The 25943-nt window shown below is 56.5% G+C and overlaps 7 protein-coding genes across 7 annotated transcripts; 5 read left to right on the top strand and 2 right to left on the bottom strand.

The window, feature by feature from the left end:
* Positions 1 to 1519: 1519 nt before the first annotated feature.
* On the top strand, positions 1520 to 4289 carry CCMA1212_006661 (GTPase-binding protein rid1; the record flags this gene model as incomplete). The annotated part of the gene is made up of 2 exons (XM_073703868.1): positions 1520 to 3267; positions 3344 to 4289. 2 exons carry the CDS (start codon positions 1520 to 1522, stop codon positions 4287 to 4289), a joined length of 2694 nt encoding a protein of 897 aa, XP_073557356.1.
* A 1112-nt stretch (positions 4290 to 5401) lies between these two features.
* On the bottom strand, positions 5402 to 6266 carry CCMA1212_006660 (4-hydroxy-4-methyl-2-oxoglutarate aldolase; the record flags this gene model as incomplete). The annotated part of the gene is made up of 2 exons (XM_073703867.1): positions 5402 to 5674; positions 5805 to 6266. The coding sequence occupies 2 exons, from the start codon at positions 6264 to 6266 to the stop codon at positions 5402 to 5404; spliced, it is 735 nt and encodes a 244-aa protein (XP_073557355.1).
* Positions 6267 to 13356: 7090 nt separating this feature from the next.
* CCMA1212_006659 (Cytochrome b-c1 complex subunit 6) lies at positions 13357 to 16863 on the top strand (the record flags this gene model as incomplete). Its single annotated transcript, XM_073703866.1, has 7 exons — positions 13357 to 13467; positions 14051 to 14386; positions 14455 to 14949; positions 15727 to 15939; positions 16232 to 16382; positions 16561 to 16674; positions 16799 to 16863. Coding segments are annotated over 7 exons (1485 nt in total), but the record flags the coding sequence as incomplete, so codon positions are not given.
* An 830-nt stretch (positions 16864 to 17693) lies between these two features.
* CCMA1212_006658 (uncharacterized protein) lies at positions 17694 to 18255 on the bottom strand (the record flags this gene model as incomplete). The annotated part of the gene is made up of 3 exons (XM_073703865.1): positions 17694 to 17768; positions 17898 to 18048; positions 18218 to 18255. The coding sequence occupies 3 exons, from the start codon at positions 18253 to 18255 to the stop codon at positions 17694 to 17696; spliced, it is 264 nt and encodes an 87-aa protein (XP_073557527.1).
* A 1943-nt stretch (positions 18256 to 20198) lies between these two features.
* Positions 20199 to 21241, top strand: CCMA1212_006657 (Cell surface Cu-only superoxide dismutase; the record flags this gene model as incomplete). Its single annotated transcript, XM_073703864.1, has 2 exons — positions 20199 to 20454; positions 20574 to 21241. 2 exons carry the CDS (start codon positions 20199 to 20201, stop codon positions 21239 to 21241), a joined length of 924 nt encoding a protein of 307 aa, XP_073557522.1.
* Positions 21242 to 22417: 1176 nt separating this feature from the next.
* On the top strand, positions 22418 to 24920 carry CCMA1212_006656 (uncharacterized protein; the record flags this gene model as incomplete). Its single annotated transcript, XM_073703863.1, has 2 exons — positions 22418 to 22617; positions 22724 to 24920. The coding sequence occupies 2 exons, from the start codon at positions 22418 to 22420 to the stop codon at positions 24918 to 24920; spliced, it is 2397 nt and encodes a 798-aa protein (XP_073557523.1).
* Positions 24921 to 25327: 407 nt separating this feature from the next.
* On the top strand, positions 25328 to 25702 carry CCMA1212_006655 (uncharacterized protein; the record flags this gene model as incomplete). Its single annotated transcript, XM_073703862.1, has 1 exon — positions 25328 to 25702. The coding sequence occupies one exon, from the start codon at positions 25328 to 25330 to the stop codon at positions 25700 to 25702; it is 375 nt and encodes a 124-aa protein (XP_073557524.1).
* Between the last annotated feature and the right edge of the window lie 241 nt (positions 25703 to 25943).

Here is a 25943-nt window from a genome sequence, read left to right as displayed (position 1 = left end):
AAAAAAAAAAAAAAAAAAAAAGACCTCATTCCAAACAGTTCAATTCTGTCTCTGTTCTCTTTGCCTCACTGCTTCCCCAGAAAACCCGGCAATTGTTGCTGCGCTCTGCATGTCTCACCTCTTGACCCTCCAGATATAAACACACACACACACAGAGACTCACACACCATTTCGCGCTCAGCACCGCCCCGGTTCTGCGGCAGGTACCAGTACCAGCACCGCACGGAGCTCCCGAACCACTCTTACGGTACCTTACCTTATGATATCAACAGACCGGCCTTGAACGGCACCTGCAATCATCCTTTCAAACCCGTAAATCTCGCAACGACTTGTCCGATCGCGGCATCATCACCATCTACATGGTTCATAAAAACAAAAACCAACACGCCTTCGACTTCAACGCAGCTGCAAATACAGGTACACTAAGCTTGGGCACTGTCAAAATGCTTGCATGCTCTCAGACTTAACCCCCCCCCCCCCAAAAAAGGACCCCCGGGCCGCGACCCCCCGTTGCCCGGCAACCGCGATACACCAGCAAAATAATCCGCGCGCGACTCTCTTCAGCGCTCCCCTATAAACGAAAAAGAGAGGCAGAGAAAGGGAAAGCATCTCCACTTGACGCAATTGATCCGTCCATCCATACCTACTTGTGCCGCTGCTGCATACAATCAACCATCCTCCTGCATCGTCGCCTCGCCTTGACCACTGCATCTTCTGTTCGCGTTGATATTATATGGGAAACAAGGCCATGTAGGCGCATCCACGGCGTTACGAGTTGGGAGAGAGTCAAAGAGACAAGACAAGACAAGCCACCAGCACAGCAGAAGCGTCACACCACAGGAGCAAGGAACAGGAACAGGCACCGCACAAGCTCGGCCTTCCCTGCCCTCGAACCCATCCATCCATCCATCATCTGCACATCCACGCACTTCTGCAATGCCGCGCCGCCTCTCGTTAAGCTGCATGTAGGCTACTGTACGCAGAGGCATCCATCCACCTCCCCTTTGGGCGCGCTTCTTCCGTTGCTTCTCGTCTTCTTCTCTTCTTCAGCTGCATAGTTACATACATTCCGTCACTGCTTCCCCCCCCCGCCTCCATCAACCCCCGTTATTACCAGCCTTTCACTCTTCTTCGTCATCTCAACCCCCCAGATCCCTTTGCAGCTGCCAAGGGTCCCTCCCCCCCTCTTCTCTCCCCTTTCACTGCTTTCCCTTTATTCCTACCTACTTCATACCTTGCCTTCTCTTGCGCGCTTCCAGAGTACCCGGCTATTCTTTCCTGTCTCCGATCCACCGCGTCACTTCACCTCCTCCCCCGTCCGAGACAGTCCAACTCCTGTCTTGTTGTCTGTGCTACAGGGCAAACGTTCGCAAAATAGCACCAGGCTGTGCAACCCGGAGCCGACACACACGCGCATACCCACGCCGAGAGAACAAAGGGGGGGAAAAGGGAAGCAGGCGATCAGGCAGACAGGCAATCAGAGAGCCGGGTCTGCTCGACGCAGTTCGAGCCGAGTGCCATGGCCTCGAGCAATGGCTTCTACAATCCCTCGCCCAACTTCAGCCCTCCACGGCACCGACCGAAGCCGTCCGTCCTAAAGTTCATCCACCGCCGCGAGCAGTCCGCCAACGACGCCCTGCAGGCCTCGCCCCTGGAGGCTCAGTTCACAAACATCATGCCCGTCGGCAACTTCGCCAGGAACAGCCCGGCCGCCCTCGGCGAGCTGCAGCACAATCGCCAGGAGCCGGCGCTGCGAGCCTCTTCCCGTAAGTCGCGAGACGAACGCCGACCAGACCCCGAGCCCGCCGCCGCCGCCGCCCGCTCCGGCGCAGACTCGCCCACCAAGAAGAGCCTCTTCCTGAGCATGACCAAGTCGCGCGACTCGTCGCCCACCAAGAGTCCCAAGAAGGCCAAGTCGGGCGCCAACCTGACCAACCTGCTCGCCCGACCCAAGACGATTAAGAGCCTGCACAAGCTGGTGACGGACGACGAGGGAATACAGTCGGGCAAGGATAAGGAAAACAGAACGCCGGACGAGCCTCCTCACAGCGCCACGCTGCCCGTGTACGCTCAGTTTCCCAGCAATGAATCCACCAACTCTCTGGGGCCTCCCAGCCCGATTAGAAGTCACAGGGAGCGCAGGGAGCACAGAGAACATAGGGAATATAGGGAGCACAGGGACTCGGGAGACTCGAGGGACTCCAGAGGCCACAGAGAGTACAGAGAGCAGAGAGAGCAGAGAGAGCAGAGAGAGCAGAGAGACCCCAGAGAGAGCAGAGATCACAGAGACATCTCCGAGAGGCGCTCCATCACCAGGGAACGCCCGCGTACCTTCATGTATCCGACCCGGTCGCAGCAAGACATTAAGAAGTCTTCCATCAAGTCGGAATCGCCCAGCGGCTCCAAGTCGGCATCGTCAAAGGGCAAGTCGATCCGCGAACGGGGCAAGGTCTTTGGCGCATTTGCCAGCTTCGGCCACGGCCGCTCCAAGTCGGAGACGTCGACTCCCCGCGGCGGCTCGCCCACCGCGCCGGGGCACGTCCTGGACCTCAAGGACATCAACAAGCAGCTCGAGGCGCTCCTGGACCGCCGAAACATCCCCGAGAACCAGCGCTACAAGATGCGGAACCTGAGCGAGACCATCAAGATGGAGTTCATCCGACAGGACTGGGCCGAGATGCGCGCCGCCAAGCTGGAGCGCAAGGCCGATCGCCCTCGAACCAGCGTCAGCAGCAGCATCAACGGCTCTGGTGCTGGCGCAGGTGCCGGTTCTGCTTCTGCTGGCGGCGGCGGTGGTGGTGGTGCTGCCGCCTCCTCGTCCGCCGCCACGTCCGCCTCCGCCGTCGTCTCCGATGCCGAGGAGGAGAAGCCGAAGCGAACGCGCGGCCGAAGCTTCACGTTTTCGCGCGCGAAAAAGGACAAGGAGCGCTCCTCGTCCAAAAAGTCGACAAAGGGCGAGAGCACGCTGGGCCGGCACTTCAGGAACAAGTCCTCCGACAGCGTGACCAGCGATCGACCCGTCTCGAGCGGCAACTCGTCTGCCGGGAGCACATTGCTGTCCAAGATCAAGATGCAGCAGGGGCCGGCCGACTTCGTCGCGTACCTTAGAAAGGTGCGCCAGCCGCAGCAGGTCGAGGTGGGCAAGCTACACAAGCTGAGGTTGTTGCTGCGGAACGAGACCGTTGCCTGGATCGAAGAGTTTATCCAACACGGCGGGATGAAGGAGATTGTCGGGCTGCTGAAGCGCATCATGGAGGTTGAATGGAGGTACGCTGCAACCTTCTTTTTTTTTTCCCCCTTTCCTTCCTGTAGGGCTTTCCACATCTAACTGCAGAATCAACAGAGAGGAACACGAAGACGCCCTCCTCCACGAGAACCTCCTGTGCCTCAAGGCCCTGTCCACCACGGCAAAGGCAATGGAGTATCTCCACTCGGTTCAGGCCGACCTCTTCCCAAAGCTGCTACACCTGCTCTTCGACCCCGAGAAGAAGGGTCCCAGCGAGTTCACCACGCGCAACATCGTCACGTCGGTCCTCTTCACATACATCGAGTCCGCGTCGTCTGCAGAGCGCGTCATCAGGGCTAGGAGCGTCCTGAGGCACCTGCGAGACCCCGAGCCGGAGGAGTCGGCGCGACCGCTTCCCTTCGTGCTGGAGATGCGACAGGAGCGGCCATACCGCGTGTGGTGCAAAGAAGTGGTCAACGTGACCAAAGAAGTCTTCTGGATCTTTCTCCATCACCTCAACGTCGTGGCGCTGACGGCCGACCCGGACGGCTCAGGCGACGCAGGCATGGGCCGTCTGACCAACAGCGACAACGATGAGCAGTACGCATACATGCGCCGCCACTTCCCCCACGAGAGGCCCCCGGTGCCCGCTGCCCCTTATGTGGGCGGCGTGGAGTGGGACGCGACCAATTACCTGGCGTCTCACCTCGACCTGATGAATGCCATCCTGGCCTGCACCCTGACGCTCGACGAGAGGAACCGCCTGCGGGCCGAGCTTCGCATCTCGGGCTGGGAGCGGTGTATGGGCGGCAGTCTGCGCCTCTGCAAGGAGAAGTTCTACAGCAGCGTCCACACCGGCCTGAGGACCTGGGTGGCCGCGGCCGCAGAGGACGGATGGGACGTCAAGGACGTGAGGTACGGGCCGCCCGCGGATGCGAGGACGTCGCCCGTGAAGCCCGGCTCGCCGCGGAAGAAGGTGGAGGATGCGCCAAAGCTGGATATGCCCAAGCTCGACTTCAACTCGAACAAGACGCAGCCGCCCCCCAAGGACGGTTGGCTATGACGCGACTCAAGGGTCGGGGTCGGGGGCAAGAGAAATAACGAGTACAAGAAATGACAAGAAGGAATAGAGACACCGCTACTTTCGACAAGCAAGGACAACAGCACGAACTGGGCTGATCTGCCCACCTCAGACACGTCGATATACCCACGACACGGACAACACCACACCGCAAACACGCCTGCACATATCCATGCATATATACACGTGTGAGTGCAGCAGCCCTCACGGATCGGGTAATGGACGCCCCGGGTTGCATTTGCATCTGCATGGAAACGACTGTGGCTCCATCAGCATATTGACAACCGAAGAACACGAAGAAGCAATTCAGAGGCCAAGAATATATTCTCTCCTGTGAGGACAAGATAACAGCCACTGTGAAAGACAGAGGACAGAATCAGCTTTGAAGACGGAAGACAAAACAGCAACGTCAAGGACACACGAGGGAGAAAACAATCACCAGAAGTTTACGAAATGGGTTATCTTTCTTGCTCTCTCTCTCTCACTTGGTCATTTCTCTACTATTTTCTTTTTTTCCTTTTTTTTTTTTTTTTTCTTTTTTCCTTTTCCTTTTTCCTTTTTATGTGTGCTGGCGTCTCACTGACTCAACCCCTTTTCTCCCTGTTCCTCTTGGGCAAGACAAGCCAAGGTAGTGCCACAGAGACAGAAAGTTGGGTAGTAGTGGCAAGGGGTGTTTTTCTTGTGCTATCATGTGTTTTTTTTTTTTTTTCTTTCCTCCCCCTTGTTTATTTCTCTTTTGTCGAAACATTAGGGGGAGGCATTGGGTTCTTCTGTATGATTGCATGTTCATGAATTAATGACACGACTCTAGCCTGCGGGCTACCATTCATCTATAGGTATTGACGACATTTTACATTTTCTCTTTCCTGAATGTCGTCTTGTGGAGTCTTTTGCTTCCCAATTCTTGCTCACAAGACATTTGTAACATGGAGATGATATAGATCCGTGACCACGCTGCTCCAGGACCCCCGACTGGTAGGTGGAAGGGTGCCCATCTGAGACGATTGGGACCTATCCTCCAGAAGATAATCATCCACCAGGAGACGAGTGTTCCAAAACATTTCTAAACAAGACTCACCTAACCTATTCCATCTCTACGCCCCCCGATGCAGTTTGAACGCTTCATAAACAGGCATGCCCCTCGCAACGTCCTCCTTGACTTTGATGTCTGCGGCAACAAGGCCAGGCAGCAAGTCCAAGACCTCGTCGAGCTTGTCTCGGGGAATGATCACGACGCCGTTGGCCGGGTCGCTAAAGGCAACGTCGCCGGGGCTAATGTCGACCCCGTTCACCTGGACCGTCACCTGGGTCGCCCAGGGCACGCTGCCGCCGCCCGATCCTACGGTGGAGGTGCCGTAGCCCCAGATCTGCAAAGCTTAGGCTTGTGTAGAAGAGCATCGGGGAGGGTGTCGCGAGTGAGGAGGATGCCAGGGAGGAGGAGGAGGGGCGTGTGGCTGTCATACTTGGATCAGGTGGCATGGGGGAAAGGTTACTTACAGGCAGATTGGTGCTTCTCAGCTCATCCAGGTCTCTCACTCTCCCGGCAACAATGATGCCCGCTACCTGGCGAACCTTCATCCGCAGGGCCATGATGCCACCGCAGACGGCGTTTGTCTGGCCTTCCGGCTGCTTCAGCACGGCAAAGGTGCCCGGCTCGGCCAAGTCAGCCCAATGGGCGTCCTTGGGGATGTTCTGCGCGGGAAGACTGGCACCGCCCTCACCAACGCCCGGGGGCTGCTGCCCCTTGGGGGCAAACAAGACTGTGGACACGGGGGCGACGGTCACTGGTTGTGATGATGCAGCCGCCTGGCTCGCTTGCTGCGGGCTGTATGCTACGAGGTCGGCAACGTAGCCTGCGCCGGGGACCTTGAGCTTGAGCAGGGCGTCCGAGATGTCACATGCCGAGTACTTTTCCAGCTGCGCAATGATGCTGCTGGACAGCGGCGATGACTGGGCCATGGCGTTGCTGTGGTGCCAGTATGAAATCTTGATAATTGCTTTATCAAGGGGTGATCTTTCTCACCAAGCTGGCATGTGACACCAAGCTGCCCGTGCAACTTGCAAGCTGGGTAGGTAGTATCAGACACAAAGCGCCAGCCGATGGACCGACGGGGAATTTCCTACCGCCACTGCTACTGGCGGGGATATCCAGCGCCGTGGCCCGTTTACGGAGTATTGGTCGGAGGGGATTTTCCTTGTTGCTTGCTGCTTGGTGAGCGAGCCCTCCTGCTGTTGGCTTCTGTGTGTTGTCGTGTCCGTTGTCAAGTCTGTCGTGCCGCAGTCGGGCTGAGACGGCCGTAGTAATTGGATGGCTGATGCACGGAGACAGCACCTTGAGGGGGCAGAAGTCGGTGAGCGCGGCCAAGGCACAAGCAAGGCACAGGCAAGGCGAGGCGAGGCAAGGCAAGGCAAGGCAAGGCAAGGCAGGTCCCGGGTGGATTGACTCTTTCAAGGCCGGTGGCGGCGAAGGACAAGTGGGAACAGAACGGTTGAGGCTGGAGCCAGGCCTGTTACAGGTACTCCGTACAAGTGAAGCAGGACGTTGACCGAGTCGCCTCAGATCAGGGCGTGCCGTTGCAATTGGGAGGGTTCGGGTCTGGGGGCGGAATGATGATGATGCCTCAGGCGAAGGTAGACAGGCAGAAGCAGGCAGGAAGGACCGGGTGCAGCAAACAGCCAATTCAAGGAGCGATTATTCTAGGTGGAAGGAGCTGGTGGGAGGAGCCGGAAGGAGAAGCCGCGGTTGTGGCAGCTGCCAGAGGCCTGGAGGAGCTACTTCCTTAGCTCAGTTCACCGTAACGGCACAGTGGGAGGACTGTTTCACATGTACCTTCGCCTCCAAGTCGACTGAGCCTTGAAGTTGGCATAATACTTCGCACGCAATACTCCAAGTCTTCTGCACATCCTTGCTGGAGACGCGGCGCCTCTCAGGAGTCGCGGGCAATGCAGATGCGTGCCACATTGGACAGGAAACGGGCTCAACCACACACATGCGCCAATGGAGAGCGTCACTTGTTGATCTGTTGGAGCGGTGGATAGGCGAGGCACTTGTATGTCGAGTTGCATGATACAGTAGGTGCTCCAGACCCCCGACTGTGCCAGAGTTGACGGCTCATCATCTTGTATGCAGACTGCATCAGACACTCGCGTTGCAATCCCAAGTGAGGGTGCACAGCAGCCAGCCATCGGCACATCCAAGGCATCTGGTGGCATGAGACAGCCCGGCGTCTGCCAGGCTTTCCAGGCTTGCACCATTGCACTTGTACCCCAGCTCCCGGAGTCTACAGTGCCTGCAGGATAACCGAGCAGAACGACACTCGTCGAAGCTCTGAGAGAAGACCAGAAGGAACCAAGAAGCTCCCAGCAAGATATCCCTGATACCGGCACGTCCAACAGGGCGGGGCACTTCCTTGTTCCCTGGCCGTCAAAAAAAAACGGGAGCCTCCGTAACAGCTTGGTCCCTCCAATCAGCCTGTGTACCATCCCATACGGCCTGCTGCTGCAAGCTCCAGCCAGCAAGGGTCGGCATGCAACAGCGGCCCATATATGTACGGTACCTATCGTTTTCCCTCTGGCAGAACTCGGTGGAAGACGAGGCCCTGATAGGCTTGGATTCAGCAGTCGTGGAGTGCCTGGCAATCGGCCCTGAGAATGATGCTACAACGGTGGCCCCCATCGCCAGTACATACGTGCAGTATCGTGCCAGAGTTTGTGCCTGAATGCCTGGACTTGGGATGGAAGACTCCTCGCCCGTGGAGCTAATACACTACTGTGCAAACATGCACGAGTGCTTGTTGATCAGCAGTCAGGGAGCCGTAGCGATGACCTGTCGCCAGAGGTATCAGTACCATGAAGGACTCTTTCCTGGTATCGTCACCCCCTCGCAAGGAGCTCTCTCGCACCAACTGTCAAGAATCGACGCGGGATGCCGCTGAACACAGCTAGGATCGTGCATTTCCACCTTGGGGGAAGCGAACAGCGGACGAGGACAGAGCCAGCAGCGACAGGCGATAAAGCAAACGCAAGGGGCATCCAGGGAAGTGACAATAGGAGAATCATGTGAAAGAAGGACTTCGGACGTGCACCGTGAAAGGCTGGACGCAAGCACCTCCCTCATTCGTTGCAGCACAGCGTCTCCTTTCGCTTCCAGCCAGCGTCCAGCGAACGAGGCCAGGACATGGGGTAAAGGAGGGTCGGCTGAGGCCAGAACGGCAGGCAAACACCGCTGGTGACGGGGACAGGGCGCCCTATTGTGACCGGTGAGCTAGCAGCATGTACGCGGAGGTGGTGGCGGGCTGAGGGCTGGATCTTGTGAAACCCGGCGTGCGGGCGGCCGAGTCGTACATTGTGCGTGGTGGTGATGCTGATGCCGCGACAAGCCGGCAGTCGGTTGGACAATCGCGAGTACGACACACTGCGCGTGTGTGAGGTGTCAAGCCAGACTATCGAATCTCTGGCATCTCGATCGATGTTGCAGCCATATATACGAGAGCCAGCGTCGCGCCCTTCATGCACGAGTATGAGTGTATCGCCTGCCGTTTGGCCCGTTCGTGGGCCAGTCGGAGCGCCTCCAACCTGCGCCAGGGGGACAAAAACACGACTTTACAGAAGAGTGCAAGGGGGATAAAGGACTGGGTGCTGAACTTGCCAGGTGCGACCAGTGCAGGCCAAATGCGAATCACAGCTTGCCACAGTGGCAGAGAAGGAGCAGAGAAAAGCAGGAAAACATGCAGCAGCAACTCAAATCCAGCGTCACCGAATGGCAGGCTGCTGGAGCCCCTCGCTTATATCCAGTGGCCATGTACATACTCGTACCCGTGCAGCCGCTGCCATCCCGGAGACATTGAGCTTCTGCGGCTGGCCCCGACGCTCTCGACGTAACTGCAGATCCAGCCAACTCAGGGCAAGGTCGTGGCATCATCTTGCACCGGCAGCTCACCAAGCTCGAGACGCTCTGCATAGGAAGAACAAGCCGACTGAGATGCAACAATCGCCTGAATACGTGGCGAGGCCAAATCGCCCCAGCAGGAAGAATGGGCCGAGTCTTCTCCTCGGCTGCCCGTTTGGATAGGGCAAGGTGAGCTGCTGCTGCTGCTGCTGCTCGTCAATTCTCAGCAGTTCTCACAACACCATCACGGCTTTTGTCCTCCCCACCACCCCGAAGGCTGCGTGGCTAGATCGATGACCGATTTGGTGGTGGTGTGTGTGCCATCGAGTTGTTGTCGTTTCCTGCCCCACCCCTTTATTACCTCTTTCTGCTTCGTATCAGAGCCACACACCCTAGGTCGACCGACAGTCGACGATGCAAAGCCGCATCGTGAGAACAAGCCACAGAATGTCGGCGATTGCTGCGCCAGTCAAGATTGAATGCAACTTTTCACAGTACGTCACCCACCTCTTACCGGGATCCAGGTCGCGAATTGGCTGGTTCACATGCACGCCTCGACTGTTACGCGCGGGGCAGCACAGCCAGTGGTGGTAACGCAGGCCAGGCCATGCACAGCATCTCGTTGCGATTATGCGGAATTGCATGGAGCTGTACTACCGCCTCGCCAGCTAGCCAGGGCAACGACAGTAAGGTGCAGTCCAGATCAGGATTTCTAGCTCTCAACCGATTCAAGGGCTCCGTATATGTACACTGGATGTCAGTTCGCATCTCGCGTCCACCCAGCGTTTCCGTTGTTGCTATTATTATCTCGACGTCTAGCTACAAGGACGAACCCAATGACGCCCGCAGCTGCTACTCACTTGGCAATTCCTACCTTATGCAGTTCGCTTTTTGCGGAGGTCCACGCCCGAATCGCACCCACACATCAAACGCAAGGCGAGCAATGCGTCGGAATATGACGAGGACAACTCAACAGAATGCTTACAAACATCACCTTTGATGTGCACTTGCTTGAAGTCTACGTAAGGCCAAGGGGCTGTCGCCGTTGCCTCGACTTTCTAGTTCAGGCATGTATTTCGATATGACTTGAAAACATGCACAAGGTACATTCACAGACGCGTTGAGGCTGGAGCCAATCGCCACGAACCGGCACGTCGGACATGTCAAGCGGTTCTGCTCCGTAAAGCCTGGCCGTTTGTGGTTATCTCCCCAGACTGTTGCAGCCACACCCCCTTCTTCTCTCCCCTTTTCCCTCTTCTCCCCCGAGTCGACTAACCGTTCGGAGTAATTGCCATCGTCTCAGGGAAATCCCCGATTCGAAAGCTTAGAGACAACATATAACGAGAGGCTCTAGGCTATGCAAGGAGCACATACGGGGTAAGCTGGACACCACTCCGAGGGGCATGGTTTGCAGCGTCAGGACCAGTCGCCATTGGCCACGCAATGTCTCCTCGCCCCATTCAGCAGGTCAGCCCGCCAATTGTCATGGACTATACGTATCGGAATCCTTGGATCGAGGGCTGCGCAAGGTGTGTGTTCACTGATCAGCTTCCGCGCAGTTCTTCAGTCTTCGTGTGCGCGCATCAAGCCAGATGATGCAGGCTCTGCCTCGTGGAGGCGGCGGACCTCGTGCTATTTGGATGTGCAAGGCGCCGTCTCGTGAGTGAAATGGCCTGACTGGGGAGAGTTGAGACAGGCAAGAGCCCGGGGGGCCGAATTGGCTTAACCGGTGAAGACAGGCGCCCGACAACCGGGTTTCTGATGCGTCCTGATGGATGGAAGGAGTGAGGTGGTGATTAAGGTTAGACAAGCATATCGACTGATCAGCAGCCCCCCCAGGCTACTCGTTATGGGGCCGGCCCTGGCCTATCGAAGCCGGGAGCAGAAGCGTGGCTGTCCTGCAGGCGCTAGTTGTCTCCAAGGTACACGAGGTCTAGCAGGTTAGCAAGGAGCCAGGGCCTGCAAACCGGGCTCGGGCGCTGGAGCTGGAAGCTGGAGACTAGCTGACCTTATGCAGTTGCTCGCACATTTCCAAGTCTGAGCTGTCAGGGCTATGCTTGATACAGAAGATTGAGCATGACTAGTATCCCCAGCATGCCTCTCTTTCAGTAAGTGGCATTCCACATGGGGCTGGGTGCTTCTTAGTGTTGACAGGTACGTGCATCGTGCTTTTGATTTCTCCGGTTTGGCTTCGATTAGACGCGGTATCTCGGGCAGCAGGTCTGGTTGATGTCTATCCTCTGGTTGATGTCTATCCTCTGGTTGATGTCTATCCTCTGGTTGATGTCTATCCTCGCCAGCATGGGGATCAAAGCAGACAAGGTGAGGTGAGGGCGGTGCTGCACTGCCGATGCCAGAAACTTGAAAGGCGAGAGACGACCATCCTTGCTTCATTGGAGCCACCTTCCTTGTCACTTACACGCCATTGCTTCCTGTACGACTCGAATTCTGAGCCGTTGTTTCCAAGGAAAGATGGGCCGGTGCTGGCCGAGTTCCAAGGAGAGCACATGCTGCCGTGGGCAGCAGATATCGTGGGAGTTGCTCTAGTACTCGTACCCACCTGGAACCTGTCGTTATTCACAGGCCACTCACCTGCCGTCGCATCGACTTATCGCCAGATTGAGCGTGCCTGGACCACCACAACTTTTTATCCTCGCGACGGCAGCAGATGCTGCATGATTCTTTTGTTGGGTGAAAGACTCCAGTATTGGTCGGAACATCGCTGACAAACAGTTACTTGACCATATGATGGAAGCAAATGGACAAACACAAACAAAGAAGGGTCGGGACATGTACAGCCAGGTACCGTCGGAGTCTTTGTCCACATGGAAGCAGCGGATCCACGCCCACGGACAGGGCACCACGGCACACGGCTCGCACCCTTCTCAGCCGCCATTAGTCCAAGTCCCAAGTATTGGAGACTCCATGGAACCGGACCCTGCCAGGTGGAGGCGGTATGGGCTCTCCGTGCCTGTGCCCGTGCCCGTACCTGTGTCTGTACCTGTACCTGCACCTGCGTTAGTATTGGCAGCACCACTCGAATCCCCGTCGTTTGCGACAGGCGACCTGCAGCAGAGCGTCGGGTGGCATCTGCCAGCTGATGGATGGCCTCGGCGGTCATGAGTCGAGTCAATGGGCCCCATCCAGCCAAGGGATCTTGAAGATCGTTGAAACTCTTCGAGTACTCGTTAAGGTAGGCAGTGAGTGATGGCTGCGGTCTCGGAACGTCCATCTCCTCATCTCAGCACTTGAACGGAGAAAGGAGGACTGCAGTCTGCGTTGTGTAGGTGGTAGGTTCCGGGTGAGTTGACGATGCTCCCGACGCGCACCTCCGAGGAACCGGACGACGACAAGCAAACACAACGACGGCACTAGCACTGCTGCTGACGACCCTTTGGTGCTAGTGCTCGAGCAAACCCGCGCAGGTGCTGGCCGGTGCCGCATCGTCAGTCGGTGGATAGGCCGGAGCCTGGTCTCCATCGCAGCATCCATCGACCCTGCTTCAACGCGTCGACCCAGGCGGCTCAAGGTCCGTAGAAGCTGCTAGCAGCACCTCGCCTGCTGTGATATGTACTGCAATACAACTTGGAGTACCTTATCCTGACGACATGGATTCGGGCTTGACTGCTCGTTACGCAATTGCCCCCGAATCAGCAAAAGGCTGCGGATTACATACGCCCGTCCGCCGGCATGCCGCCTGACAGATCACCTCACCTCACCTCGCCCTGATACGGCAATCGGTATTACAGCAGCCATCTCCAACTGTCAACCGCAGTGCAGTGCAGTGCAGTGCAGTGCAGCAGGTACTTTGCACAGTGCAGCGTCTCGCCTCCCCCACACCCCTCTTTGCCCTCTTTCTCCTCCACTGCTTCTTGGCTGAGCTGCCGCGTCTCTCTGCCTCAGCCACTGCCTCTGCCTCTGCCTCTGCCTCTGCCGGTCCATTGTCACAATCCGCCTCTGCAACGCCCACGCCCCCCAGCCACTCTTTTTTCTTATTGCCATTATTTCCTTGTTCTGTTTTGTTTCCTGAACCGCTTGTCTCCTCTTTTTGGTCCTGTCGGCCTCGTTTGGGCCGCCCAACCTTGAAGCGTCCTGCGCCGGCCCCACCACCCTCGCCCTCGCAACAAGCGACAAGGCCCCAGGCAAAGAGCCTTTTGCAGGGTCTGGCGACGACGCTTGCGAGATCTCCTGCTAGCCCGCGCGACAAAGACGACAGACAGACAGACCAGACACAGAATCACACCGGCTGCACCGCTGCTGCACGCCGCGCCTGTACGTGGACCGTCCATCGAGCCTGCTGCTCCTAGCCCAGCAATCCGGAAGAGGAGCTAGGGTTTGCTCGAGAACCCTTGTCAGAGGCCGCGAGAAGAGAGAGAGTCGAGTCACAGGCGGGAGGGAAAAAAATAATAATAATACAATGTCAATAAAGTAAGCCTCCTTCGCGAGTCACCTTCGTCCCGTCTCTTTTCTCTCCTTCCTGTCCCCGGTTCCCCATCCTGCCGCATCGCTCGTTCACTGTCCCCTTTCCTTGTCGTCTTGTCGGGGCCCTTCCAATCACTGCAGCTGGGTGCGCGCGGCTTCATGTCGCCTTGCCTCTTCTCTCTTTCCCTCCCCCAAAGCTATTTAACTCCTCCTTCACTCTCCTCCCTCCCGTCCTCCTCCTCCTCCTTTCCTCCTATCCTCCTCCCCTCCATCTGTCGCTCTCTTCATACGAAGGACCTGCTAGCCTCGTCTTCCACCGTCTCGGCTCGTTCTACTGAGCATCTACCATACCTTGCCTACCTTATATAACCTGTCTACCACCCTCCCCCGCCTCGTCTATCCCGGCATCGTCTTGCCTTGCTCGCCTTGCCAGAAAAGTTGGTCTGGCCACGGCTTTTGCCCCGCTACCCAGCCCCGAGGTTCATGGAACCATGTGCCCGGGCCCAGCCCCACGATGAACAATCCTCATGACTACCTCATCTCGGGCGCCCCGAGCGCGCCTCCCCGGCGGCCGATCGATCCTGACAATGCCGATAGTTGGGTAATGCTCAACCAGAGCGGATTCGTGAAGCTGAACAACGAGCGAATCCTGTGGAAGCTCGATGGGCGCATATCCTGCGAACTGTCCGTCCCCCCCGAGCTAAAAGCTCGCTGCGTCCCGTTCCATCGCAAGAGTGACAAGGGAGCTCTCTTCCTGACCAACAAGCGGGTTGGTTGAGCCTTTGACAAGCAGTCCCCCGTATGGCCCGGATTCTTGTAAGCTGACGTGCCCGGCAGGTCATCTACCTCCCCGCAAAGCCGACCCAGGAGCCAAAGTTCGAATCCTTCAGCGCGCCAATCCTGAAGTTCCAGGACTCAACCACCTCGTCGTCCATGTGGTGGGGATGGATGTGGAAATCGGACTGCATCCCCGTGTCGGGCGGCGGCATCCCGCCGGAGCTGCCGCGCGTCGAGGTCAAGCTCACCTTCTCGGACGGCGGCATGATGGAGTTCAATGAGGCGTACATTGGCCTGCGAGAACGCCTCTTCCAGTACCAAGAGATGCGCAGGGAGCTGGACGCCAGCACCGAGGTCCCCGACGAGCCACTACCTGCGTACGAGGCCCAGGGAGACCGACAGCAGCAGCCGGCGTCGAGCCAGCTGGCCGTGCCGGGGCCGAACCGCTCCGACAGCTCCGCTAGCCGCCGCGCGCCCAACGAGCCGCCGCCAAACTACGACGAGGCGCAAGCGCAGCAGCTCAGCAACCGCCTGGAGGATCACATCCGGAACGAGGTCGACCGAGGCGCCGCAGACGAATAGGCACCATAATGAGTGCTCCGTGGCGCCGAAGCCTGGGTGAAACGATTCATGAGACTACGAAACAATCTCTGCTGTGATTTTGCGCTTGCTTCTCTACGAACATGGACCAAACTTTTATTTTGACAGCGTCTTCAGCTCTAGCCGCCGTAATGTGTTGCCATTGCGTGGATTTGGATGGCGCCGGAAGAACCAGGACTAATAAGTATTGATATACGAACCATTGGAATTTGCTACACATGGACATGGGGGTAGGTTATCTTATAATGATAAGTTAGAGCCCGCCAGGCCCTGCTATATTGCTTTTGGAAGGGCCCTGGTTTGACCAATGCCAGTTTTGTGTTTTATGGGATTCACCACTTATGGCAACCCGCTCATTGTGCCACCCTTGTGCCGTATTCTTGTGTGATATCCCGTTGCATCTCCGCGTGTTGGCTCTGCGCACAGCGTCATCGATCGGGATGTCCTGCGATGTGTTGTTCTGGCGGCGGAGGTAAGGGGGTGATACAGCGCCCCTCCCGCTGAATCGGAGATCTCAAAGCGACCCCCAGTCCGCGAGCGAGGCTCCGCCCAAACGGGCAACCCCAGCTGCTGCCAATAGCCTGCGGCCGCTAGCAGTAGTCATCATCATTGAAGCACGCTGGCTGACAAAGACAGCCTGAGGTAATGTGACAAGTCCCGTGACCTCCTCTTGTGCGCTCTGCTTGCCGCGATTGGATGCGCCCGGCCAATCAAAATGCCTCAATTGCCCAGCGTCAGTTTCTTTTCCCGCGAATTTGGCCGAAAGCTTGCCTCTACCCGATCAAACCGTACGACTTTTGTCCCGCAAACCGCAAAGCGACGACGACGAGTCAACCTTCTCGACAGTTTCGCACAATGGGTATCTGGGACGCTTTCTCCGAGATTGTTGAGGCGGTGACGCCATGGGCTGTTGTGGAGGCCGAGGCTCCGGCTGAGGAACCGAAGGTAGGTGGGATGTCTGTCTGCTTGGTGCTTGGTGGTGCTGTGATTTTCGAGGGGCGGAGCTGGAGGGAGGGTGAAGGGATCAGCTTTGGGCAGCTGTGCAGCAAGGGAGCTTTGTGGTTTGGGAGAATGAGCGGTGAATTTGGGGTGACTTGTTCACTGGTGTTGTGGCTTTGGAGGGTTTCCTGACTGCATGGGTGGAGCGATTTTGCTGCTGCTTTTGCTGTTGCGCTGTTTTGTTGCTTGATGGGTTTTGGCATGGATACTTGGAGCTGATACTTTGCTTGTTTTTTAGGAAGCTCCCGAGGCCAAGGTAGAGGAGAAGAAGGAGGAGCCCGAGGAGGAGCCCGCTGCGGAAGAGGAGCCTGCAGAGGAAGAGGAGGAAGAAGAGGAAGAGGAGGATGATGAGGAGGAGATCAAGGACCCCAAGGAAGAGCTCGAGGAAGGTTCGTTTTTTTTTACGTCCCCTCCCCTGTCTTTTTTACTTGCGCATGTCTGGTTATATACGCTTCCGCTGGCGCCCCTGCGCGAGGCATTTCTGCTTTCCGCGCAACATGTGGAATGCTTTCCTTGAGAGGGGATGGATCTTGTTATGCTGACTTTTGAGGTGTTTCTTTACTGCAGAGTGCAAGAACTCTCCTCAGTGCTCGCCTGCTAAGCACCACTTTGATGAGTGTGTTGAGCGGGTTCACCAGCAGGAGGCCGAGGGCGAGGCCAAGGAGGACTGCGTTGAGGAGTGTACGTTTAGCCCCCCCACCCCATCTCATCCGAGTTCCATGCTCTTGTTGTCACTTCTTCTCAGCAATGAGGGCTTCGTGACGGCTCTCGATTGTTGCTTTTTCTTTGCTGACAAGATTTCTAGTCTTCCACCTCGCTCACTGCGCCACCTCATGCGCCGCCCCGAAGCTGTGGTCCAAGCTGAAATAAACAAAACGTTCCCACGAAACGGCCCAGAACGAATGAATCGCCCATTGCATTACATCCCCGAACGAAGCATGCCCAAGGAAAAAGAAACGTGAAGAGGAAGCGGTCGATGGGGGGGCAGAACAGTTGGGGAGGGGGAGAGGTGGGTTATGCAAGAAAGGTTCATTCTTATCACGACCCGACTTCCCCCTGGTCAAAAAAAAAAAGGACAAAACTGCAGCAGCAGCTTTTTCCCCTTCTTTTGCCTCTCCTCGTTTCTTTGGCGGCGGCGGCGGCAGAGGGAGGGGTTAACTGCCCTGTGTGTACTCTTACGCTCAGCGAGCCACGAAAATAAAAATAGAATCCCTTTTCTCTCTTCTATTTGCATCTTAGCTACCCTTTCCACGCTGAGATACTTGGTTATTTGCCTTTCTCGAGGCCGGCCGGCCAATTCTTCACGAGACGGGGTACGGTTTGTATTCTTTTGCTTGGGGGTTCAGGGTTTGCTACGCTTCATGCCCTTCTCAGAAACAGGAGCAATTTTCCCAGATTGATCGGGGTTCAAGTTCTATAATCCGACTGACAAGGGGCATCAAAAGTGCCCAACCGTGCCCCGATATTATGCCACACGCCGGCCAAGCTGTACATCCCAACCCTCGTACCTGTACAATGCTCACATGATGTCATCTTCATCCAGCAGGGGTCATTGAGCCCGGGCAAAGAAACAAACATCGAGTTACCCGGATACATGAAGAAGAGAAGAAAAGCAAGAGAAAGAAAAGAGTCTGCCAAAATAACGCCCCGTTTGTTGCTTTCGATTGTATAGAAGTCAAATCGCTCAAAAGTCTCGGCCTTCACAAAGAGATTGCGCCCCTTCGGTTTTCTCGGATGTGCAGCAGGCCTTGTAGACCGCAGAAGACGAAGAAAGCCTAGACACCGTAGCACCGTTAGCCAATGAACCCATCGAGAAACATCGCCTCCGAGGTATATAAAGAAGGCAAGAGACGCGCAATCGAGGTGGTCGGGCGGTCGAGAGTAGATGAGAGGAGAGAACGCACAATGTAGACGAAGACAGCGGAAAAGACGGTTTTCGAAACGGCCTTGCCATCGGCGGGATCGTCGATGCCGCCGACGAGCTCCTCGTGGCCGGAGCGGTAGAGCAGGCCGAGGATGGTGAGGATGATGATTGCGAAGGCGGACATGACGGTGCTATTGGGCGACAAATCGGGAGCAAACGGTTAGCTTACTTCTCGCAGGATGAACGAATGGCATGACGAAGAATGGGGAAGGTGAAAAGGGAAGTTGGCGTTGTTTGATTCTCTCTCGCCCTTGGGGTGTGGTGTCGCGGGACGGGAGGCTGGGTGGGTTTTGAACGGACCATGACCATGCCTTCATGGCGCTGACGACGGGCTTCATGATGGGCGGATTGAGGCACGCGACTGGGTGATTTGCAGCGTAGAGTATTTCGGGTGTCGAGTGTCGAAGAGGCGAGGAGGCGCGACGACGGGGGGAGAGATGGGAAAGGGACGGATGAGCAGCGATTCGTTGGATTGAGGTTATGCAGCAGTTGCGTATCTTGTTAGCTTCAACAGCGACGGCACGGAGGTTCAATCGTCCAACGGAGCTAGAGCGGAACAGGGCATCCGAGGATGCGCCGGGCGAACGTGCTTTGAGCTAGAGCTTGTTTGGAGCCTTGGGTTTCAGGCGCAGATGAAGCTCGGGCTGATTTACTGGACTCCGTGCTTATGTCATTGGGCTTTGGTTAGGCGCGCGGAAGTCGCGGCAAGAGCTGGCGCCTAAGTAAGCGACGAGGTACGTATCTTGCGCGCCATCTTTGGGACCTGCCGGGCTGTGACTGTATGTATGTACATCTGTTTTGCGTTGAATTGTCTGGTTAGACGTGGTTCCCATGCTCTACCGTGACTCCAGTCTCGCTGTACATCATCTGAACCGTTTGGGAAAGAGGCTGGTATGAAGCCAACTCGTGGCGGAGCAGCATTTGCCGTATCACAAAAGAACAATGGCGACGGTTAGACAAGCGTTCACGGCATCTCCAGGCCCAGTAGAGGCCAACCATCTGCCGTGGACGATACAAGAACGGGGCGAGTGGTTGCTGTCGCCTTGAGCAACGACACAAGCCGCGGACAAGGCCACAGCCACCTTTTGCTACAGTTCCATACCATATGCAGCGTCCACGAGCATCCGGCTGCAGCCTTTGGCCCTTCTAAAGCTGGTACGCAGTCCATCCCTGTCCCAGGAAGCCCTCTTAGGCGGCGCCGGCCCACCCAATGTCGCATCACGGCTCGGCTGGCCGCCTATCAACCAGTCAGGGGTCCTCCCTTGCGCGAGCCTCGAGTCGCATCGGCAGCCCTCGCCTGCCCAACGAGCCGTCGTGGCCTGGCAGGCTTTTGGGGGTGCTGCTGTTTATAGCGGGCTGCGCAGGAGATGGTCAGCGCAAGGGACGAGGCGGAGGAAGAGAGGGCTGTGAAGACGGCAAGTCGGCAGACCAAAGCATCTGCATGCTGCTTACAATTGACACGATAGGGAACCGTGAGGAGACTTGGGATATAAAAGGATGACGGACGAGATGCAGCGGCCCTTTTTCTTCTCATTTGATACTTCAGCTACTGCAAGGTCCCTTCTTCAGCTTGTGGATGTGTGTTGCGTCTCTGTAGAAGCCGGCTACCGACAGACCTCGAACAAGCAAACGAACAAATCGACATCGTCTCGTTGTTCTTCATCTTCCACAAGAGTATAATCCGTCGAGACACAACGTCGGACGATTTTATGAGAGTTTCCACGATAAGACCACGCAAACAGAGCTGTTGATCGAAGCACAAAGCGAGAAACGAGGCCATCTTGTTGCTGTCTCACTTCGCTACAGCTCCCGCCTCCAAGTAACCTTGCCACCTGCAGCTATTTGCTACCGAGCGGCCGGGCAAAAAAAGCAAAGGACAAGAACTGCGAGCTTGCAGGCTTTGATCCCTGTCAGGGTGGGTGCTGTTGTGGATTTCTCTTTGGGGTTTGGCCTCGAGGGCTACCTACCTAGTACTATGTACGTGTATGGATCTGGAGAGGATGGGATGCCCTGGATGTCTTGAGCCACGAGACTTTTGAGTCGTCTCCCCCTTTGCCTTGCCTTGATGTGGCTGTTCCTTGTCGTTGCTCAAGCTTATAACTGCTTGACTTCTCCCGTCTTCTCTCCATTGCTTCTCAGCCTGTTTTCTCTCATCCTGTATCATACATACTAACACGGCTTCCAGCACCGACCGTTCAACTCTCACTCGATATCGTTCATTTACCATCCAGACAACAACGCTCTTTTCTCTCTTCTCTTGTCCTTCTTCTCATCGCCCATTATGCGGCCGTCTGGGTTCCTGGCGGTCCTTTCCACTGCTCTCTTTGGCTGTGCCGCCGCAAAAGATGCCCCCGTCGTCATTGACAATCCTCAAGGCGTCGAGTTCAAGGCCACTCTGCCCAAGAAGCCCTTCTTCACCGGCGCCGCACTGGTGGGCAATGTCAAGGGATCTGTTTCAGCTACGGCTGGTCCTGCTGGCAAGGGCGTCCGCTTCAGAGTCCAGTTCGAAAACTTGCCCAAGACGGGTGGCCCTTTTTGTGAGTCGTCTTCTTGCTCTCCGTCTTTTCATTCTCCATCTTGGCTTTCATCCCTCGTCCGCCTCTCCGGTCAATGGCAATGTGGCACCCTCAGAGTGGCTAACCATGCTCGTATGCAGTGTACCACATCCACGAGGAGCCGGCCGTCAATGGCAACTGCACCTCGACCCTGGCCCATCTGGACCCGTACCATCGCGGCGAGACACCCGCGTGCAATGCTTCCGCGCCCCAGACGTGCCAAGTTGGCGATCTGAGCGGCAAGTACGGCAAGATCACGTCGGATCCCTTCGTGGCCGAGTACTTTGACCTCTACACGTCTCTCCAGCCCGGCAGCCCAGCCTTCTTCGGCAACCGGTCGATCGTGGTCCATTACGCGAACAAGACGCGGCTGACGTGCGCCAACTTTGCCAAGCTGCCGGTGTCTTCCCCAACGACGGTCCACAGCACCGCCGGTGCTCATCACACGGCCATTCATGGTCCCCTTGCTACTGGTGGCGCTCACAACACCACAAGCCACCACAATTCCACGAGCCCCCATCACACTTACACTGCCAGCCCTCATCACAGCACAGGCGGTGCCTCCCCCACAGATGTCTACACTCTCACCAGCGTCGTCACGGTTCCTGGCAGTCCTACCACCTCGTCGAGCCTCACCACCACCGATGCTGGGAGTGGTGGTGCCAGCGCCACGTCATCCGTTGTTCCCTTCCCGGGAGCAGCATCGGGAAATAGAGTGTCCCTTTCTCTGCTGGGTGGTGTTGTAGCCGTTATCTTCTTCTCCCTGTGAGACACCGGAAGGGAGAGGCCCGATGTCCAACTTGGCACGGTTGTCTTTAACCCTTGATAATTTTTTTTTTCCCTTTATTGTTCTTCTCTCTTCCTCATACACATTTAATGATAGACAATGTTTGCTTTTGGGCTGGCTCTTCAGCTAGAACAGAGATATCTGCAGGGCATTGTTCAAAGCCTTGTGCTGGGGAATGGTGCAGGCTTCACATTAGGTGCGGCCAGTGGGAAGCGGCTGAGCAGCAGCAAACAAGGCAAGAAGGCAATGAATACACTTCAGGTAATGAATAACATGATTACTCCGTACACTCTTGTTTAATTTCCTTCTACCGGCCTCATTGGCGCGTCAAAGGCAGGGCAGAGCCGTGAAATGAGGCTGGCTGGCGTTGCGGCGGCCCCCATGCAAGCAAACGATAGCCGGCCGTCCAATAGTTTGGTTTCGAGGCCGTCTCCTTGCTTCCCAAGGCGCGCATGCAGTGACAGCTCATAAAACAGAAACCGAGCGCCTCTTTTTCGGGTCTGGGCGGAATTGGTGGTGTTCAATTGCACGTTTGACCGTGTATAAATTGCAGAGAAGTGGAAAAAGGTGGTTACGGACTTCAGAATTGGAGTTGAATGAGATCAAAGTTCCCGCTCGTCGCGAATTGGCTGCGCGATACTTCGCCTCTATAGCAACAGCTGCTGCACGTGATTGGCACTCCCACTACCTTACGCTCTACCAAGCACAACAAAAGAGCTGCCAACAAACGGCACATGCAATTTGCCTGGCCATCGCAGCACCTTTTTTTTTTCCCCTTCCAGCTTCACAGCTTCACAACTTCACCTTTCCTTCTGTCTATCCTTACCTCTTTTTCCTCCTGAATACCGAGGCCGCAAGGGATCCAGCATTGGGCCTCTCCGTAGCAGTCGGCATCATTTCTCCAGCATATCTTGGTTCCTTTTCACTTCTTTTCGTCTTCCTCTATCACGATATTTAATCGCAGTCACCTCCAGCATTCTCTTCTCCGGCATCGCCCTTTAGGCGCACTTCATCTCTGCTCAGCCACTCCACCAACCCGCGTTTCCTGACGGAATCCCTTCACTGAACATATTGGACATTGCACGAGGCTCTCGACCATGCCAAGCCAGTGACGCACCCGGATACTCCCCCTCCTCCAGTACAGACCACGGCATCATCATGGCGAAGAAGAAGGTGAGACAGACTTTGGGTGAAGAGGCCTCGTTGGACAATGGCAGTGGAAGTCAACCGCCTGCGCCCGCGATCACGGCGCAAGCGTCTGCGGCATCGTCAAGTTCGGCTCCTAAGCAGAGATCTAGAACATCGCAAGCGGCGTCATCGACGGCTGTCCCACCTTCGCTCGTCATCTGTCGCAATAAGTATGTGTATGACCACCGTTTTTATATTTACCGATATTTCTCTTGTCTCGTTTTGCTCTTTGGCTGGCTCGCTCCTTGTTGCTGACCAAAATGTCTGAACCGCCAGACACTGGCGTCACATCTCTTCCTATCACGGCCCGTGGCTGCAGATGCCCTTCGAGATCCTGGAGACGCTGGCCAATATCAACTACAACACGCCGCTGCCGCGACCCATCGACGCCGCCTCCTTCTTCGACCTCGTCAAGGTCCGACGGCTGGTTGACGAGGCCACCAATCTCGCCGTGAGGGCTGCTAGTGACATCGCCTCACCGACGCTGACCAACGTCAATGGCGGCTTTCCGAGCATATCCTCCACCATGGGCGCACATGGGATGGGCGCGCCGGGCCACGGTGGGAAGCTAAGCAGGGAGCGCAAGTTTCGCATGCGTGAGCAGGCAAGCCAGAAGCTGGGACGGGCGTATCGCCTGGACGAAATCGCCTGCAGCGTTGCGACGATGCAGGGAGCGTCGCCGCTGGAAGACGTGGGCAGCCTGGTGTTGCAGCGCAGTCCCAAGGATCCCGACGCCAAGTACGTGCACTTTTTCCACGAAAAGATACCGTCGCGAAAGATGGCCGAGTGCACGAGCCTGCAGCCTCTGACGGACATTATCGAAGACCGGCCGGGAGAGCCAGAGGTGTTGCGGACTCGCGCGACCGTCAAGATCTTCAAGGAAGACTACGAAGGTGCCATTTTCGATCTCACACATGCCCTGTCCATATCTCAGTTCCTTCGCAGGTCGCACAGCTCTGGCCAGGAAGATGCACAGGTTGGAGACGCCCAACGCACAGCCCGGAGACGGCCTCACGACATCATCTTGGCAGAGAAGGATCAGCCGAGCAGCCTTGAGGCTCAGCTGTACTTCCAGAGAGCGTCCGTGTATCTGACAATGGCTTCTGAGCATATTCTGGATAGCATCCCGACGCCCTCATCTAGCCAGACGAATGGGCGAGCAGCGGCTAACGAAGCAGACGACGGAGACGCAGGAGCAGTGGCCAATGGCAAAAGCTCGCCTGATCCAGACAAGGAGAGCGCGCGAAAAGAGGTCGAGGCACGGAAGTTGGTCAAGACGTTCGCCAAGCGCGCCATCAAGGACTACTTGTCCTTCATGGCCAACTACCACTACTCGCCCAACCTGCCCATCAAGGTCGCCAAGGAGTTCAACGACCGCGTCAACCTGGTCGCACACGGCATGCGCAGTTCAAGGGCCATTGACTCGAACAGCTGGACCGACTCGCACACCGTGTACCCCCTATCCGATCTCTTTCGCTCTGTCCCCCCCACGGATCTCCCGCCGTATCCCTCTCAGGATCTGTTGATCAAGCTGGATCCGGAGCCGGACGAAACTACGTGCGAGTGGGTGACGTATCATCCGCTGCTCACCGACGCCTTGCACTCTCTGCTCCTGTCGCACTGCCTCGCCCAGACGTCCACCAAGGAGATCCAGCGGCATGCGTACATGGTCGCTCGCCTTGTCAGGCTTTCCGACGGGTATCCCCTATTTCAAGCGAACAGGTCCCCTGCGCGAGCCGATTGGGCCGAGGTCGTCCATCGTACCGACAACTGGCTTGGTCTGAGCTCCTCGTGGGACACCTTGTGCGCGCCCGCACCGCTGCCGATATATGATGACGAGCCGTGCAGCCACCACACGTGTGTCCACGCCCACAACCACGCCCAAAAGCCTGCCGTGTCTGCCAGCAAGGCCGCCTCTGCCGCCGCAGCTCTCCTCGCCGGGAGCTCCTCTGATGCCGCGGCCGAGGAAGAACGGCGCCGGAGGGAGCTGATTCGCGAGCAGGCCATACTGGATGCCCTGGACGACGAGCGGGTGACGGACGAGGCGTCGTTCCGGGCGGCCATCAAGGCGCACGAGAAACGGGCTCAGCGGGACGATGCCATCTACTCCGACAGGCCCTCCAACGGTACCAGCGCCACGCCCAAACCAGGCCCAGGAACGAGCACGAGCACGACTGGGCCAGATGCCTTGAACGGGACTCTCAACAACAGTAGCAAGGCGAAACAAGCACACCCGCCCACGGAGGACGCCGAGGCCGAGCCCTTGTCGCGCCGCTGGTCTGCCGAAGACGGCAAAGACTATCCGCTCATGACGGAGCGCGCCAACGCGATTGCGCGATGGGTGCAAGAGGCTCCTGTCGTCACCGGCATGGTGAAACGCAAGAAGCGGACCAAGAAGCCAGTGGGCGATGCCAATGGCGTTCCCGCCAAGGTGGACGCGGCTGGAGACGCTTTGGAGAAGCTGGAGATTTAGGCCACACACATTTTTTTCTACGATATGTTGCCGTGTGTTTTGCGCGTGTTGTACGCGCACAGTTCGATATGATCTACTGACGCATCTTGCTTTCATCGCATACGGTTATGAGGAAAATCGGCAGCATGAGGGTTACGTCTGCCGCAGGACTTACGGAGTAAGGGAACAAAGGGACCCACGGAAGGTTTACACAAAAAAATAACTGCACAGAGGGCTCAAAAAGGGTTGTATTTGCGGCATGTACTGTATGCATTTTGTTGTTGTATGTAAGTGATTGTAACAGGGGAAAGCATAGGAAAGGGGGGTATGCATGATGCAGCTGGGCTCGATGGTTTCAGCAGCTGCCTCTTGTCCGCTTCGTCTCCGTCATCGTCTGCCACGCACGAGGTCTTCATGTTCTCTGTAGTATGACGCTCTTTCAAAGAGCAAGTCATCGAATCTCAAACCATCCTACACCTCGACCACTTCCATATCCCGTTGAAGCCATCAACGCCCAATATCCATGTATCGACATCAGAGCAACACCATTTATTCCTCTCACCGCATCTCAGTCGCCTCATTCTCATCCTCCGCAACCTCACCCTCTCATCCATCAGCACGCGCAACCTCCTCAGCACGCTCGCCCATTTACCCCTCCTGCTCCTCCTCCTCCTCCTCCTCCTCCTCCTCCTCCTCCTCCTCCTCCTCCTCCGTCTGGCCATTTCATTCCCACTCTCATCCGTGATATCCTCGACGACGCCGTCATCATCATGATGATTGTTGTACTTGCGGGCGGATGGTGAGGAGGAGAAGGAGTCGTCGAAGCTGTCAAACGTAAATGAAGCAAGCGAGAAGCGGCTGCTTGATGTGGATAGGCGGTCTTTGAAGGAGGGCGAGAGAGGGAGGGTTGTTATGAAGGCTTTGTTATTCGTCCTCAATCTGCTCTAATTCCATCAACAAGATATATATCCCCTTAACCTCAACAAGTAAAAACCAAGCCAACACCCCTCAAAAAAAAAAAAAAAAAAGCATAACACAACACCC

Source organism: Trichoderma ghanense, assembly GCF_004382785.1.
Source record: "Trichoderma ghanense strain CCMA-1212 chromosome Unknown scaffold_8, whole genome shotgun sequence".
In the NCBI taxonomy this organism is placed as follows: Eukaryota; Fungi; Ascomycota; class Sordariomycetes; order Hypocreales; family Hypocreaceae; genus Trichoderma; species Trichoderma ghanense.
This window is presented reverse-complemented; position numbering and strand designations above follow the sequence as displayed.